The 13,564-nt window shown below is 46.2% G+C and overlaps 1 protein-coding gene across 2 annotated transcripts in view; it reads left to right on the forward strand.

The window, feature by feature from the left end:
• Positions 1–13,564, forward strand: part of DNAJB6 (DnaJ heat shock protein family (Hsp40) member B6) — a 510,499-nt gene that overhangs the window by 184,171 nt on the left and 312,764 nt on the right. For both annotated transcript variants that reach the window (XM_086941496.1, XM_086941497.1), the window contains exon 7: positions 799–943. In XM_086941496.1, the coding sequence (XP_086797622.1) occupies positions 799–943 (145 nt within the window). The remainder of the gene's footprint in view (positions 1–798; positions 944–13,564) is intronic.

The following is a 13,564-nucleotide window of genomic DNA, read 5'->3' on the forward strand; positions in this document are numbered from 1 at the left end:
GTGCTCCAGAAAAGGTGACCGGAGCGGAAATTTATATATATTTTGAAGGTACGGAATTATACAAGGCTTATGATTTCAATGAAGATTCCTACGATGCAGAACTGTCTACAGGCATGTCACCTTTCCTTTCGGCTCAAAGCTGCCTTTCATCACTTCATTATTCCCACAGATTAGGACCAGATTCGGCAACTATGTGGATGGTGTACTTAGTTTGGCTTTTATTGCTTGCAATAATAAGCAATATTTCCACCTCCAGTGCGTTTGTCAGTTTAATCAAATCTTCATTAATAACTGCTAAACTCTCGGCTATCAGGTTGATTAATGAACCACCTCAACAGTTTGTCTAAACGTTCTTGTTTTAGGAAGTTTTCTTTGTGCCTTATGAGAACTTCTCAAGGAATTGCTGTTATGAGGAAGTCGAAGTTGGTAAATCATAGCTTTCTACATGCCTGTACATTCCCCCTTTCCTCCCTGTTTCTGAGGAAGTGTTGATTTTTGAAGTGTGCATTCTACTTTTTGTATTTTTTGTGGCTTAATCTTTTATCCTTGCCTTTGGATACATGGGAGTTATGTGGGACCAATGTCATTGTCTGGGGTACTGCCATTAGGAACCCCGATGTCCCTTGTGGGGCGATGCTGTAGCAAATGTGTGACTAGCACAGATTAGTTGTTACCTCGCACTGGTTGGTGGTATTGATAGAAACCTTTCTGAATCTAGTATGCTGTCTAAACTATGCGATTGCAGGAGATAATTACCTCTTTTGTTCAATTGGTGTACATTCTAATTGTGTCTTCTAGGTTTCTCATCTTCATTTGGTTCACTGGGCCATGGAGGCTTTACTTCATTCTCTTCATCTTCGTTTGGGGGCACAGGGATGGGCAACTTCAAATCAGTATCCACTTCTAGCAAAATAATCAATGGCAGAAAGATCACTACAAAGAGGTATTAAATAGCTTGCTCCGATATTTGTGGTGTTCAGACTTGTACAGCTATTGCATGTTACTGTTTTAAAAAATAATTATGCAAAGTATCTAAGGCTTTATCTTGTGAATCCACATTGATCTTGTTAAGTAATTTGTTTTGCTTTTTCTTTTGAATCTGCATTTGTTTGACATGTAACTGGAGGTCCTCATTGAAATCTAATCTAGAGCTGGGAACATAGTCTGCGCTAATATCTTAATATCTGTGTGAAGGTACACACTCCTCACAAATTTAACCTATAGAACGTACACATTTCTAGGAGCTAACTACGGTAGCCTGGAATCACACCTCTGTGCCTCCAATTGGCCAGTCCATGCTTCACTCTGACGTCATAGAATTGCATGTATGTGTGGACATATTTCGAAAAAGGAACACAGAATATTTCCATACATAATGCATTTTGGACCCTCGTTTTGTCAGTGTGGCTTGAAATGTTAGATCTGCTGTTTCTTCAGTACAGATCTTCTATAGTGGCACTTGAGCTGGTATTTCAATTATAACACTTTTCTCTCTGGGATCTCCATTGGTAATCGTAAGCACTGAATAGTCCCGCCCATGTGCTGGGATCCCAGAGCACTTCTTTACAATGTATATTCTTAAGAGTATATGTTTGCCTTTCTTCAGTAAGGCCAGGATAAGCACTTAATTTATTAACATGTTTTGCAGCCTATAAATGATGCTATTTTGGCCAATTGCTTTAATTTGTATTTGAAAAAGGGTTATTCTATAATTTAACGACCAGGAAAAATTAGGAGCTGTTATTTGTCCTACTAAATCTCATTCACAAACCTTTTTTTAAAAGAAAGTGGTGAAGGATGTGGACTATGTGAAGTTATATGCTGCAGCTCTGCAGATATGAATTGAGACTGTGACTTTACAGTGCTTGTACAAGGGGCTACAAAACCGAACCTTTCATTACCTACTATATCAATGTCTGCATCAGTGATTTTTGAGACTTCACCAACGTGCAGCATCAAGACTCCTTTTAGTTCCAGATTTATTAGAACCAGTCATAGAGATGTGTACTTATCCCAGCAGTAGCCAAAGCAGGTTTGTCTAGGCTTCAAAAATATATAAGCCTCCAAAGCCGGACCCGTTGTTCCTGCTGTGGGATCCTCCTGTTTCGATTCTTATTTTGGCTAAATGGAAAGTACGTTCTACTACACCTTCATTCACTGTTCCACCATACAAAGAAAGTAGCAAACTAGATTCAGTGGGATGCAAGGTGTGTGGCACAGCTGCCACACCATGATAGCGGCATGTGTATCTGCAAGGGGTTTTGGATGAGCAGGATAGTGGAGCTCAGGCATGTTAACGCTGGAGTGTAAAGAAGTGCTTCACGGTGCAAGCAGGTGAGGGGAAGACCCGAAAACCCCCTGTATAAAATGTGGGCCAAGAACCCACATAACCAAATTCAAAACCAAGTCCTGGGCGCACGTATAGGGATACAGTTACTTAAAAAGTCAGAAGTACAGTTGTTGTGCTCAATTAATTAGAAATCCGAGGTCGACACTGGTAGTTCAATGTAATGAATGTTGGTTATACAAGCTTAGAGTTTGTCAAAGCAAAATGCCAACCGTCACCAGGTTGGTAACCTGTGACTCTTCAGGGCTGGGAACAGAATTATATGGTCAGTTTCTATAAAGTGGTGGTGTCAAACAGGGCCGGTCCTAGGCCTTCTGAGGCCCCGGGCGAAAGGGAAGATGCGAGGCCCTAATTGCATATTGCGTCACAAGAAGTGACATCACAAAAAGCGACATCGCAGTACTATTGATCTTATTTGGCATCACAGAATCTAACTAATGTGGATATCATTAACATTGACAAAAAGTAGAGGGGATTGAAAACAGGTGAGCAAATATCAATTTATTATAAAAAGTAGATAAAATGAAATATTGCAATCAAACAACGTTGAGAGAATGAACACATAAAACCACAATTCCAGTGAAACATAAATAGAGTAACTCCAACTTTCTAGATTATTCCTGTTGAGTGGCTCCCTGATATTGATTCATTCAGGAAAGGTCATGTATCTGGATTTGTACTTCATGCTCCTTTTTATATTTCTGTACCATGTTTTCTCTTTCTATTTCAATAAAGCTTCCTAAACAAACCACTGGAGCGAATGGATATAACTAGAGAAACCATTTGATGCTATAACAGGAAGAGCCAGCAAACTAGGGGTCCAGGATGTAGACGCAGCGCACGGTGTTGGCTTCCTCGATTAGACCCTGGACCTGCTTCAGGGATGCGCATGCATGTGTGTGTATAAACTTCACACAATGCGTACTCATGCCAATAAAATGTCTTGGTTGGATAATGCACCTGCTACAGAGCAACTGAGGTTAAGTGACGTTTACCGATTTTGATCCCGGCAAGTTTACTTTGGGTTAAAGTCTCACCTACTGGTGACAACATACTATACCCATAACAGTGCTCTTGGCGCTCATGTACTGGCTGCATGTAGGTACGCATGTGTGCAAACACCATAAAACACCTATACACAGTAAAAATGTTCAGTGCGGAGAGTGCTATCGCAAACATCTGTGTATCATGCATAACGCAAACATGCAGGCCCAGTTAAAGCTTAGGAGTTGATATACGGCTCGCAGAGGTGTGCTCTGATAGCCAGAAACCGGTCCTAAAATGCTTGATTCCGGTCCAGGGAAGACATGGCTTGGCAGTTCGGGCTGGACTGTTCCCATGAGGCACAGGGTCAAGACTGATTTGCATATGGCCATGTTTAAACTGGGGTGGCTTGGTGAGCAAAACAACGATGGATTATACCCAGATCTGTGACTGGGGTGAATGTTTTGCCTTTGTGCATCATTCCGTCCATCATCTTGTGTGTTTTGCTCTACCATGCATAATACAGGTTACAGGTACAACCCCTGTAGGGTAATTAGCCTGGTTTGTGTACCTGCTGCAGAGATCTGTGTGTAAACTTTCGGTCACAAGTTCCGATACAAGTTAGAAAGCCCACCGCCATAAAACACTTGTACAGTGATCTGTTTGTAACTACACACTACTCATCTGAATGCCAGCAGGACCACATCAGCCATTTTAACCTCTGAAAATAAACAAGAATAGTTCATTTGGACTGAGTAACAGCATTAGCTGATATAAATTGCTTGGTTTAGCTTTTATTATCTTATAAACAAAAGTAAATTTGTAACACCATTTCGTACCCAAAATTGCCTACTTTTTTTTTCAAATTGGGATGTAACATACCAAGCATATTTAACCTATTCCTCAGCCCGTCTCTACGTACCCCACAAACTCAAACTCTCAAATACGTCTTTAAGCGTTAAATATAAAAAGGAGTGACAATGAGGGTTATTGAAGGGTAACATATTCTAATGCGCAACGGAATCGCATTGTGTATAATTGATATTTATAAGAAAAAAATGAGCAAATGGGAGTGAAAATCAGTACTTGCCGTTCTGAAGAGGGATTGGTGGAATGCACGACCACATAAACTCGAACAAAAATTCTCCGAACCCAGAGGTTTATTTGTAACAAGTCACTCGCATCAGAGTAATATACGAATGAGCGCCGTCAAGCCCACCAAAAAGCTGACCACAAAATAAATGAAATCATTTTATCCATTCAGGATACAGCGCTGGAGGGCACCATGTAAATACCCCGGTTTCTTTCCCGGTCGGAATCCATTCTATTGTGGGTGAAACGTTTGAACTGTACAGGTGTGCCCCCGCGCCTCTGATAAGGGGACCTAACGCGGGCCCCAACCCTTCAGGACCCCCCTCCATGCCCAAGCCTAATGAATAAATATGAGATATACGAGACTCGGGCCCCTTAACACACTCTGCAGGGGCCCTATAGGTTTGTATTACCTTCTGCCCCTGACCCCAGTCTGTGTGCATGAGCAGCTACTTCACCGAGGCACCTAGGCTCTGTGCTTCCCTGAAGAATCCCGAATATCGCCAGCACATGCGACAGCTGCTGCCAGAGTCGGACTGGCCACCAGGGCAATCTAGCAGTGCCAGAAGGGCTAGTGTAACAGGTCAGTAAGCCGACCAGTTATTTTGGTGTTTGGGGTCAGTTTTAAGGTCTGGAGGAATTTTACTGTTAATTTCCCCAGTACCTCAAACATTGCCTGCAACAAGCACAAATGCGTGCAGTCTCCCATACAGTGCAAAACTCCATCACAACTTGGATTTACAAGTTCAAAAGTGCTCCGATGTACAACGAGTCACACTTTCAGCTATCTGATAAGCTAATGGGGGTCTCTTTTATTTTGGTTCCAGAGCCTATATTCTGTCCCAGTCCTGTGCTGTCTGCTGCTTCCCTGCCAAGGTAGCCCAGCCCCTGTCCACCTTTGCTTAACACAACAAGATGCCCCACCCTCTGGTCTCAAACATTCTGCTCAATTAAGATAAGAGACACTGCCCTACCAAGATTCGAAGTATAACAAAAGCCAGTTGATCTGGCTGCTCCCTCCTCCCCTCACCCACCTCCTCTTACCTGTGTCCGGCTGGTGCTCGAAAGAAACTAAGGGGCCTCTGTTGCCTGGAAACAAAATACAGAAACAGAGCCTAGAATGGCCGGTACTTAACCGAGGCGCTGCCCCCCCCCTGACTTTGAGAGCCAACATAATTGCTGGCCCAGCTGTTGTGCCGCCCCCCCCCATTCTGTTTGCACCTTCCCCCACCTGTAATGTTATCAGGAGAGGCAGTGGGCCCTGTAGTGAGCTGTGCACGTGTGACCTTTCACGTGGGGGGGGCGCGAGGCCCCCTGTGTAGGCCCCCTGTGTTTTGCCGAGCGCGAGGCCCTGGGCGGCTGCCCACACTGCCCATGCCTAGCGCCGGCCCTGGTGTCAAACAATAACAGTGAAATCAGTGGGGTGACATCACACGACACCCAACTACCTGTTGAGACCCTAATGAAACATATTAAGAGGATCGAAAGGCAGAACAGAAACAAAAATGGAGAAACATAAGTAGTGACTTCACAATAATTAGGAATTTCTTCAATAAAAAATGAATATCTGCATTCCTAAAGCCAAAAATCTCTGAGCAAAAACAAAGTAAGTGATTGTTGATGAGAGCGACAATTTGGTCAGTGACCGTGTGCATGCGTGAAAGTGTAAATGACATCCGGTAATGGTGCATTTAAAAATATTTCCATAAAATAAACAAGTTCACATTGTCTACTGCAGATAAAAGCAACGATTAATCGACAAAATTGCTACGAAAAGATCGATGTTATAGTAAATGCCAATAATAATGGACCGCTATACAGTATAGGAGAGACCTAGTAGTGCAAGGCACTAGCTGAGTTGCAATTTTTTAAGTCCGTGTAAAAGAGACCTGTCTAGAACCTCAGGCGCAGCCGTAGCGACGGCGTGCACAGGGGTAGAAAGCAAATCTGAAATGGTAACATGCTCGTGTGGAAGGTTAGAAGAAAACAAAGTAAGGGGAGCAAATTACCTGATTCTTGCGCTATAATTACGTGATCTATAGTGCGAAGAAAGGAGAAAGCAAAAGTGGCACGGAGTGAAACAAAATGCACTGAGGAAGAGGGCGAGTGTATATACATAAAGGTGATAACAGTGGAATGCACGTTTTGGCAAGGCTAGGAGAACTCACCGATTTAACCGGTGATAATTCCAACCCGGTCGAGGGGGTATTCCTAAGAGCAAAGGATGGGGTGATGGAGTAAAAATGAGACAAACGGGCGGGTGCGTCCGTGTTATGTGTATCCTGAAAAGAAGGTATATATATATATCAGTCAAGCTCCGGGTCTGAGATTCAGTATAAAGAAACTCCCTATGGGGTAACCGGGGTTTGAAAGTTACCTGTAAAAAGCAGGATCGAGCCTGAGTCCGTCTCACTTCCGAAATGCAGGAGGGTCGGTTTAAACAGGAAGTGGTTTATGTTGGCAAAATAAAGCCAAGGCTAGAGCGCTAACCTCCGTGTGTGCACGTGAACACGAAAGTGGTGATGGAGGGAAGTGGTGACAGGTGAAAATATAGAATAGTTGGAAAAGAAAGTAAAGGTCCAGGGTCCCGTATCTAAGGCAAACAGAGTCCTAGATCAAAAAAATACATGTAATCCAACACTCTTAATAGTCTGTTACGGTTGCCGATTTATTGGCATATGCATATACATGCAAATAGATAAAGAAGTGTGTCATGCAATTACTTGGCTGGAAATACAAGGATCTATAGGTCGGTAACAATGCGCAGAACGTATTTTCCAACACTATACTTGGATAAACATACAAATCTGAGCACGTCGATTAATGTGTTCTGAGCGTATTTTCAATCAATATACAGCGATAGTGCTCAATTGAATTGATAGTAAAACGTGGATAAATGGTGTAACAAGCAGTTACTCGACTAGAAAAATTAAATGAATCTTGTAAATTAAGAGTGCAAAGCAAACATGACAAGATAATAAATGACAATCAGTTAGAGCTAGACAATCTAGTGATTGTGCTTTCTGGATAGTGATACCGGGGAAAACAGTGACAAGCTTAACAACATATGTTAAAACCTAAAAAATTGTTACAGGAATTTTCATACAAGGGAAGTCTGAGTGATAGAGCAGGAAGAGGATGGCAGTGAAAAAGCTGTTGTTCATGAATCTAGTGGCATGACTAGATAGCGTTATGCGGTGATTGCATATGAAGACACGGTCCAAAACACGGGTGTTGCCTCAAGTGCCCAAAAAGTATTGTAACTCGTGACCGGTATTCTTGCCGTGTCGCACAGTGTGGAGACGCATTATCCAGGTGGCCTCAAGGCTTCTTAGTTTGAGTTCACGATTTCTCCCCTTATATTAGGTTGGGCGACATCAATGCCAAAGAATGAGAATCTTTTACCCTGCTTGGGGCATGACGCTACATGGGGTATCTGGCATCCTGTGGGTGAATAGCTCTGGCGTTTTCGCTGATGGGATCCTTCAGGGCCCTGATGGTGCTACCGACATATTGGCTTATTACAGGTGCACTCAAGAACGTACACCACATATTGGTGTTACAGTTGATGTTCACATGGATCTCATAGTGGCATTTGTTGTAACTTGACTCCATTATCCATTTGCTAGCCAGGTGTGACCGATACTTATGGGACCCTTATGAAGCTATTTTTTGAAGACCTCACAAGAGACTGCATAGAAGACTTATTGTTGTTGGCATTACACCTCTACTTTCACTGTTTGGCCCTCAGATGACATTCTTGGCTTCTTACGGCACACAAGCAGACCTCTCGGCAGAGAATACTTAATCTTCCTTTCGCTGGTAACTCTTTCTGATGCGCCAGCATTCAGTGGAAACCTTTTTTCTAGTTCTCCACGCCGACGAGGTCTTCACAATGCAGCGGCTCCGCATAACGTTACTGGAGCCATAAGAGGACCACATTGGCGTCAGTTCCCTTTTTAGGTCGAGCCTAGACGAAAGCAAAGCGAAGCTTTGCTGTCTAGGCTCGACACTTATGTCGCCACTTTCAGGGGAATGTGGACAGCAGACTGTCACGAGCGAGCGTCTCCTGCCGGAGATTCTACCTCGTGACCGCGCACGTCGCCGTGCCTCATTTTGCCATTCTCAAACCAAGCCACACTCACGCATGCGCACATACACACACTGCATACACACACACACACACACACACGCACCCCCCTTAAACAGACACATGCTGCATACACACACGCACCCCCCTTAAACAGACACACGCACGCACGCACAGACACACTCAAACAGACACATGCGCGTACACCCCCACCCTCAACCCCACTCACCGGGCTCCTCTCCCCTTACGCATGTGAAGGCACTGTGCTAGAAGGTGCCTGTCTGAAATCACCGCCGCCTCCCACAGCGGCATTGTATGTCAATTATAAGTTGTCTCCCCGTAAACACCGCCGCAGCCCGGGAACTTCGTTAGCCTCACAAATCCCGAGCGCAGCTCCTCTGACGTCAGACGAGGAGCCGCGCTGGGATTGGTGCCGGTGGGGCCGTTGCCTGGCAACGGAAGTGTCGTCGACGCCGGGCGGGAGGGGCTTCTTCGCTCCTCACCCGGGCAGCGCCTGCAAGGATGTAACACATCACATAATCTCCCCGTGCTTACAAGAAAATAAATATTTCCTTGTGTAATATAACTGTTGCTCACCGTTACCTTCGGGTCGAGGTTGCGGTATATAAAACTGCCCCCCAAAAACATAATACGCGATGGTGCAGGACAGGACAGGTGCATTGCGTGTGCACATGGCGCGCGGACAGCCCATGTGCGCGCTCAATGCGTCTTTCAGACAGCCGATGTGCACCCGCAGCTTCTCTTCTCTTGCGATCTCGGCACTTTTGCGAGCTCCCCCACGCCTTCACTTTTGCGAGCGAGGCTCGCCTCTCTGCTAAGGTGTGTCACCCGTGCCAGCACTCAGCGTGCCTGCTGCCTCCTCAGCACAGCCTGCTCCTGTGCCTTCGTATACAGAGCCCCTCAGACGCAGCACTCGCTCCTTGCCTCCTCACTCGGTCCGGGGAGCCTAAGCCCACGTGGCACTGAACTTCATCGCCGGGCAAGGGACCCCAAGCCTCAGGTCGCTGTGAACCATCCCGGCGCGCCCTGCTGCCGAGCCCCGTGATGGAGGAGACTGACCTGCTTTGGGAGCGGCTCGGGCCATCAAAGTAAGTGCTGCTCTGGCTTTCGCTTTCCCTCCCGTCTTTTCAGTTGTCGTCATGTGTTGACATCAGTTCTCGCCCTCCTCCAGATGTCCGCATTGCAAATGCTTGTTTTCATCGTATGAAGCTTGGCTCACTGTTAATGCTTTAAGCCTGGGGCCTTAACTCATAAATGCCTCTGAGGTCAAATGTCATGAAGGTTTGTGTTTTTTAATGAGTTACTATGGCCGTATTTGGCATCTTGTACAGCGCTTGTTGAACTTGTTTCAGCATACCATCGGCAGGATCCTGCGTGAAAGGCTCTGCTCTCTTCAGAGCGGTTGAGGCATTGTCCGTTATCAGGACAGCACAGGCTTACAGACCTGGTCCAAGTTTTAAATATCAGTGAATTAATCTATTTTCTCCTTTAGCAAATTGTTCGACAACGCAGCATAAGATTGAGCTCCTAATCGGACACGATTGCGACCCAGCTCTCCACACATTATCAGCTCTCCTCTGCTCTCAGTCGTGAGCCTAGAGGCCCCACATTAAACTCTGATTGTTCATAAATCATAATCCCTTAAAAGGGCCTCGAATGTAGGTGTTGTGTACACTGAAATAAGTAATTTAGTAGCAGCCTCATTGCAGAACATCTTGTTCTGTTCTGTCGACGCAAACGGTTTTTCTGGGACTCTCCATACTTTCATCTTGATACTTTGTATTTTTGATTGTATCTTTCTGTGTTTTGACATGTCTGCCCGAGGTGGTCGGGCTTTAAGCCCTGTAAAGAGTGTGGGGGTCATATGTCAATTACTGACCCTCATGAGGACTGTCTGCTGTGTTTGTCATCTGATCACGACGTCGAAGGCTGTCCTTTCTGCAGAAAGATTAACCCGAATGTTCTGAAGGAACGGGAAGCCAAGTTGTATATGGCTAAGGTGAGAAAAGAAAAAAGGGGTTGAAAACGATTGAAGTCAAGGTTGTCGACTTTGCATGACTCTAAGAGCAAACATAAGAAGAAGAGGCATCGATCTTGGCGCCGTTTGTCGAAGGCTGTGGTTTTGACGTCTCCTTCTCCGGCACCTCGACGTCGAGAAAAGGACTTTGTTTCTCCTTCAGTGTTTCCTCAAGAGACTCTGATTCATTCTCCATCTTATAAGGGGACTATGGAGCAATCACCGAAGCTGAGATTTTCACTGACTCCGGAAGGTTTGTCAAATCCGGCTTATGCTGAGGTTCCTTCGGCTCCTGCAGCTCCGCCTGTGGCCCCAGAGATGCCTCGTTCGGATAACGAACCGGCTCAGTACCCACAATTTCCGGCGCCAGGTTTGGATCCATCACATTTTTTAAATGCGATGCATGGCGTGTTTGCCAGGGCCCTCTACCCTTCTGGTGCACCTTTGGGTCCCTCGGGTCCTATGGCATTTAATTTGGGTGTGCTTCACCAGTATCCTCAGGCCCCCTTTGTGCCATCCATGCTGATGACGCCGTCTTGGCGGTTTCTGGCTCCGAGGATGCTGACGCTGTATGTGCAGTCCCTGGCTCCATCCCGTGAACCTTCTTTTTCTCCGATTCGATCGGCGTCCGGTTTCTACTGTGGAACCTCCTTCGACGTCGCTCCCGCAACCGAAGTTACGCTCGAGGAGAGAAGCGCAGAGGTTGATTAAGTAGGAGCAGTACCAGGCTGAAGAGATGGAGGAAGGTGAAGTTTATGATAGAGGATATGTTTGAGGGTTTGTGTGAAGCAAGTAGACTTGATACCTCCCCAGAGTGGGACTTTGCTTCACTGAAAGCTTCCCCTGGAAAGAAGTTTCACCCTACCATACAGTGATAAGGAAGGCTGCGGAGCGCTTGGATCTTCAACTTCCTTTGGCTGAGTATAAACCCAATTTGCTCATAGAGGTGCTTCATTCTCCGTCCTCTGTGGTTGAGCCTCTCTTGCCATTCAACGATGCCTTGACTGAACCAATCCTTGATGTGTGGCGCAACCCTCTTTCTGCTCCTGCAGTTTCAAGGTCGGTGTCCAGAAGGTATAGGCCTGCTCCAGGGGATCCGGTGTTCCTTTCCTCTCATCCTTCTTTGAGAGTTTGGTGGTGCAGGCTTCTTGTTACAAGCAGTCCACAGGTTCTTTTCCGCAGGCTCCTGCTGACAGGGATTCCAAGAAGTTAGAACAATCTGCAAAAAAAGTCTTCTCATCGGCTAGTATGGCTTTAAAGTCCACCAATGCTACCTGTTTTTTAGGTAGATCTATTCATACCCTTATGGACTCTGCCAAACAACTTCTTCTAAAATTGTCTGAGGAAGAGCGGGGACATTTTTTGTGAGTTGCTGCCACTCACAGGCTGCGGCTCGCCAAGTCATCCAGTCTGGCCTAGACACAGCGGATTTGGTTGCCAGGGTGATGGGTTCATCCATTGCAGGGAGAAGGCATGCGTGGTTAAAGTCTTCTGGATTTTCTCCTGATGTACAGGCTGCCATTCTCGATCTACCTTTTGATGGGTCTAGACTTTTGGAGAGAAAGCTGATTCTGCTTTGCAAAGGTTTAAAGTCAGTAAGGCCACAGCGAAATCCTTGGGTCTGCAGACTCAGGCAAAGGGTTATGGCTTTAGAAGATTCTGTGGCTTCAGGAAGTCTTCCTTTCGTGGTTTCCGACAGCCACAGCTACAAAACCCCTTGTACAAGTCCTATAGGGGTAAAGGCAGAGGTCGCCTTGGTGGAACGGGGCGTCGGCCTTCTTCCTCCTCCTCCTCTACCTTCCCAACCCCTCCTGGTAATGCAGGAAAGCAACCCTAGATCTGCATCCTGGATCATGCAGGTCCTGTGGGAGGTCGGTTTACCCATTTTCTACAGGATTGGAAAATGGTCACTTCGGACCTTTTGGGTTTTAGATCTGGTAGAAAATGGGTATGCCCTTCCCTTCAGGGAATTTCCTCCTTACCCTCCTTGCCAAGGGTTTTGCTCAGAGGATCATTTACTTCTCCTTCAGAAGGAGGTTCTTGTCCTGTTACAAAAAGGTGCGATAGAGGTGGTTCCGGATCAGAAAACAGGTCAGGGATGCTACTCCCACTGGTATTTCCTTAATACCAAGAAGGATGGCAGGTTATGTCCCATCCTGGACCTCATAATCTTGAATCTGGTTCTGAAGCAGGAGAGATTCAAGATGCTCACCCTAGTGCAGGTTCCTCAGGCGCTGCAACAAGAGGACTAGATGGGGTCCATCGACTTGCAGGATGCGTATTTTCACATCCCAATCCTGAAGTCGCACAGGAAGCATCTCCGGTTTACGGTTGGTCCCCAACACTACCAGTTTGCTGTCCTCCCGTTTGGTCTTCGACTGCACCTTGAGTCTTCACCCAGGTGTTGGCGGTGGTGTCAGCCCCTCTCAGCAGGTCTGGGATCCCGGTTTTCCCCTAAGATTACTGGCTGCTAAAGGCAGAGTCTCCACAGATGGTGTGTCGTTCTCTGCAGGTGACAATCCAGCTGTTGTACAAATTGGGGTTTTCGATAAATGTGCCCAGTCTCACCTGGTGCCCTCACAGTGCAACCTGTTCATAGGGGCAGTAAAGGATACCACTTTGTGTCGAGCTTTTCCACCTCCACAAAGGATTCTCGACATACAGGAAATGATTCCCTTGTTTCGCAATGGAACGGTTGTTCCAGTTCTGACGGTCCTTCGCCTGCTCGGTCTGTTCACTTACTGCATTCTGTTGATCAACCATGCACGCTGGCACATGAAGGTGCTCCAGTGGTGTCTCCGCAGGTAGTGGTTTCAGCATAACAGATCTCGGGGAGTCAATCAGGATCTCCAGACAAGCTGCAGCGGATCTGTCTTGGTGGAGCATGGAGGGCAATCTGTGTCAAGGAAAGCCCTTCCACCTTCCTCCATCGGTGGCCACAATGATAATGGATGCCTCTACCCTAGGGTGGGGTGCTCATCTGGGGGATCTGGAGATCAAGGGTATTTGGTCT

This window comes from Lissotriton vulgaris, chromosome 10 (genome assembly GCF_964263255.1).
Source record: "Lissotriton vulgaris chromosome 10, aLisVul1.2, whole genome shotgun sequence".
Classification (NCBI taxonomy): Eukaryota; Metazoa; Chordata; class Amphibia; order Caudata; family Salamandridae; genus Lissotriton; species Lissotriton vulgaris.